The 4,681-nt window shown below is 49.6% G+C and overlaps 1 protein-coding gene across 1 annotated transcript; it reads right to left on the bottom strand.

Moving 5' to 3' along the window:
* Positions 1 to 1,926: 1,926 nt before the first annotated feature.
* EI90DRAFT_3149023 (calnexin) lies at positions 1,927 to 3,968 on the bottom strand (the record flags this gene model as incomplete). Its single annotated transcript, XM_039065575.1, has 9 exons — positions 1,927 to 2,034; positions 2,117 to 2,494; positions 2,550 to 2,803; positions 2,856 to 2,958; positions 3,018 to 3,088; positions 3,141 to 3,360; positions 3,410 to 3,637; positions 3,667 to 3,822; positions 3,891 to 3,968. The coding sequence occupies 9 exons, from the start codon at positions 3,966 to 3,968 to the stop codon at positions 1,927 to 1,929; spliced, it is 1,596 nt and encodes a 531-aa protein (XP_038907354.1).
* Positions 3,969 to 4,681: the final 713 nt, after the last annotated feature.

Here is a 4,681-nt window from a genome sequence, read left to right as displayed (position 1 = left end):
TATTCTGGCCGCCCTTCGAACCCAGCACTGCTGCCTGTTCTTCACGCTTGCAGTAGCGTAGTATACAAGCAACGATATGTACAACGTACCGCCTTAGGAGTTTCAGGATTTTACTCAAACCAAAACTTAATCAACTCTGTAGAAATTCTCAGGCTACGTTACACAGGTGGAACAGCGCGGCAAGTATGTATCATTGCTTCTACAATCTATTGCGTGCAAGCATGCTTCCACCATCGATGACAATGTGCGCGCCAGTGATGTGAGCAGAGGCCCGACTACAAAGGAAAAGCGCAATACCGGCCATATCTACTGCATCACCGAGTCGACCTAGAGTCAACAAGTTATTCAATGCAGAACGAACAATCAGTGAGACGTCCTTAACAGTGAACAGCCAAAGGAAAGGGAAGCAGACGAACCAGTCGGTTGCGCTGATAACAATTCATCCTTGTTTTCTTTTAGACCCCATGCTGTCATCTTGGAAGGGAAGACGCCTGGAAGAATAGCGTTTACAGTGACGTTACTCGAGATGAGCTTCACCGCGAGTATGTCCGTCAGATGAATCGCAGCGCTGCACAGTTGAAGAGTGTGACGTTCAGTACACGAGATGTGGGATGAAGCAAAAAGAAAAATGCAACTCACGCCTTGGATACGTTATATGAATATACTCCACTCGCTTCTCCACTCAATTCCCCCTCTGCATGCGGCGAAATGCCTGCGACAGACGCAATATTGATCACCCTTCCAGGAGTGACATTCGTCGAGTCTTTCACCAGAAGCGGCGTCAAAGCAGCAGTTATAAAACAAACTTTTCACGTTGAGGTTCATCACTCGATCCCATCCTTCCTTCTCCGGGAAATCATCGTACTTCCCACCCCACGTTGCACCGCTATTGTTAACGAGGATGTGTAGTTTTGGTTCCTTGGATTTGATGAATGCGGCAAGACTATCCACTCCTTGTTTCGTCTGCATGTTATGTGAGGCATGACACATCTATCACCAGGATTGTCCCCGCGCGCTTCGATCGAACTAGCTGCTCACAGAAAGATCCGTGACAAAGTAGTGACAGCTTCCTGGCCCAGCTTTGGTCAGGGCCTCCGACACCTAGACAGTAAACAGTGTGGGAACAGCATTATCGACTAACCGTCGAACTAACTGGGGCCAGTAACTCATAGTCACGCTCACCTCCTTCATGTTTCTCTTTCCTTGACGAAATGTACACCCTGGCACCATTCTGCACAAGTGCACTGGCAATCATCGTGCCTACGCCAGAACCTCCACTGTCACAAGTGCACCTGGCCCTTTACTCCGAATAGCGTCGGAACCCGAAGATCAGCTCTGAGGCTTGCATGTCTATCGGTTTATTGATCGCTAGGGGTGATTATGCTTTTGTTGCTGGTTTTTGGGTTGGCGAACCACAGTGCCGAGAGAGCCGCAGCGGAGCGTACCGGTTGCTGCAGTACCGGTGGGATTACCAAAATAGGCAACTCGACGTGCGCTCACTTAGAGGCTCGACAGGGATTCCAGTAACAGCATGATAAACGCAGACCTTACATAACGTTCAGTTGCGGATGTTTCACAAAGATCAAACTAGGCCGGGTCAATTCCAAAATGAGTAACATCAATCAGTTCAATAGATTAAGTTCGGATAGCGGAAAAGCAATGCAAGCACAATGTGACAACCATGCAGGAGGGCAGAGAGAGGGGAGCAAGCGATTGTCCAAAGGGACGATAGGAGGGAATGAGTGTCGAAGTTGGTGAGTGATTAGAAGGAATGTAGTAGATGTCCAATAAACGTCACCATCCCGAACCTTGACACCCCCACACGAATGGTTTGCACACTCCAAACTCAATCATCTAGCGTCATATGATGCACGACACGAGTCCAGAGAGAATGGAGAAAGGCTTGTCATAAATCAGCACAACTATCTACTTGCGTTTCGTGGCAGCTGGCTTCACTTCAGTGGCAGTTGTCTCACTAGTTGGTGTGGCAGCGGTAGTGGGAGCGGCATCAGAGGAGGTAGCCTTCTTCTCGGACTTGGGCGGGGCCTTTGCCGACTGATGGTGCCGTGGGTCAGCATGTGCATCAATTGGTGAAATTGAGGTGATCATACTTGACTGATTTCTGTGATCCACCGATAAGGCCAAAGAGAGCGCCAAAGGAGCCCAGGAACGTAAGAAGGACGGCAACAAGCGCAGCACCAGTCTCAGGCTTGGCCTTGAAGGCGGCAATAGGATCAAGCTTGGCCAAATCAATGAATGTGAAAGCTTGGTTACGAAGCCACTCCAAGGGAGCATCGGTGAACTTGAGTGTGGCAACCTCGTCTTCGGGCGTTGGTTCGGGCTTCTCAACTTCACGAGCGGCCTTCTCGAGCGCATGTTTGACGTGGAAAGTGTCCTTGGCCAGCTTTTTGGCATCCTTGACAGAGTTACCAATGTAGATGTTATCAAAGAAGATATCCTCGGTCATGGTCCAAAGCTCGAAACCGATACCACCCTAATCGACGTAAGGAATGAGTGACAGTCCATGGGAGCGGCACATTGTCACTTACTATCTTGTTCAGGTTGGCGGGGTTCTTATCCTCGAAGTAATTAGGATTCGCAATCTTCCGGGCAGCCCATGGGCCCTTGTAATCAGGGTTATCAATTAAAGGAGCAGACCATTTCCCTTTGTAGTCTGGGTTGGGCTTCGTAGGGCGAACCCATTCACCGCAGCCAGATGCTTCAGCACACTTAGGGTTGGGAATAGTTGGAGCGACCCATTCGCCATCCTCTTCATCATCCCATTCTTCAGGCTTCTCAGCATCTAGGGAGTTGAATGAGTGGGACACAAAACAGTATCAATACGTCAAAGTTACCGGGATCAGGAATTTGCAGGGGCTCCTCATCAAGCCAGTCTTCAGGCTTCTGAGCCTCTTCATCGGAAATGGAGTAAGGAGCTTCTTCATCCCAGTCATCGGGCTACATGTGAACTGGATGTCAATGGTTCTTCGCAGGTCATTCCAAGACACATCTCCAACCTTCTGGGCCTCAGGATCAGGAATCTTCGCGATGTCAACCCATTCACTGGGTTTCTTGTCCTCGGGATCATCTGAAATGGGAATGAACAAAAAGAGGATATCCACAGGCAATCTCGGACGCACCAATTTCGGCCGGTGGATTGACAGCGGGGGTAAAGTCCTCAAGAAGGCTACCTTTCGATTGGCTCTCATCGTCGATAAGGATCTCGTAGGTGTTATCGGGATTGACGATGAGAGTGTACAATTTGGTCATCTCATCGATTAACGGGGTTGGTGGTGAGGAGAGGTGCTTCTCCTCCCACTCTTTGCTGACGGGGTTTTGATGGCGGAAGATAAAATGAACCTGAACAAGCTTCAGTGTTGGCAGGGAGGGAAATGACATCCAGTATCACCTTGGTACCGGGGCAGGTCAAATCTGGACCGAACATAACAACCCATGGTGTTTTATCATTATAATCCTGGCCCTCCCTCTGGAAACCATCTTCGAGTAGCTTTAAGTAACCACCGCCACAGTTGCCACCCTTTTGGAACTTGGCTTCGTATTGCACGACGAGAGTCTTGCCCTTGGGATCAAGGACAGAGTCGAAAGGCGCCGAAATAGCGTGGTGAGCAGCCTTGGTCTTGGCAACAAGGCCCTTATCCCCTCAACACCGGGATACTTCGTCGACTCTTCAACAGACCACTTTCCAACATAGCTAAAGGTTTCACCACCAACTGGAGTTTTCTTCGTTGCCGCAGACGGTGTCCACCTATCGGTCCAGTCGTCCGTGAATTGCTCGACGAAGTGACCTTTGATAGTTGTAGCCTAGTAGAAAGTTCAAACAGCGAGGACAAGTCAGTGGCCATAACATGCAGCAAGGAAGAGAGGTCAACCTCATAAGCAGGCTTGTCAGCGCTGACCACGCCCAACGCCGCCAAGGCGAGAACGGAGACAGCTGCGTTGCTACGCATTGTCGATTGTCGAACAAAAGAACAAGGTGAACGAAATGAGTGAGGCTGACTGAGTTTGGGGAAGTCAGAAGTTGCACCAAGAGAGGTGTTTAAAAGCGATCAAAGTTTCCTACGTGTCACCACCTGACGTGGCAGCTGATGATTTTGCTTCCGATAAGTCACGTGATCAGCAGCCCTCTCTGGGAAGCGACGAAACAGAGGAAATCCCCGGTTTGGTCTTTATTTTCTCTGTACGGACCAACGAGGAGTTGGCCGAATTCATTTGTTCATCTGGCGTGTGAGCGTCTGTGTATCTTCTTCGCTTGATATTTGTTTTGTTGTTGCTTCAGGTTAGTTACGATTAGTGGATTGAGGAGTCAATCAGGCCAGCTCCTCTAGCGGCCTTAGCTGTGCTGTAGTTGTCCGAATCATATTGTTATATTAATAACTTCATGTTCTCGTTGAGCGCCTGAGGCTAACACCCTCATTCATCGCTGCACCTCATCGCCTGGCCCAGCCTTCCTATCATTTTAAAGCCTCAGAACTCGACTTTTCTACTGTGTGGGTTTCTGACGTAGTCCTCGACCCGTAAGCTTTGTGTACTAGCACGACCAACAAACCGGATTGAACTGAATTGATTGGCGGCTCCGGCAATTCCCGGAGGCCGGGGGAACCGGTGCCGGGGTGCCAGAACCACAGGAATCATTAATCTGTATCGAGGCAAGATGTGTCGG

The sequence above is a fragment of the Cantharellus anzutake genome, assembly GCF_015039405.1.
Source record: "Cantharellus anzutake strain C23 chromosome Unknown EI90scaffold_440, whole genome shotgun sequence".
Taxonomy (NCBI): Eukaryota; Fungi; Basidiomycota; class Agaricomycetes; order Cantharellales; family Hydnaceae; genus Cantharellus; species Cantharellus anzutake.
This window is presented reverse-complemented; position numbering and strand designations above follow the sequence as displayed.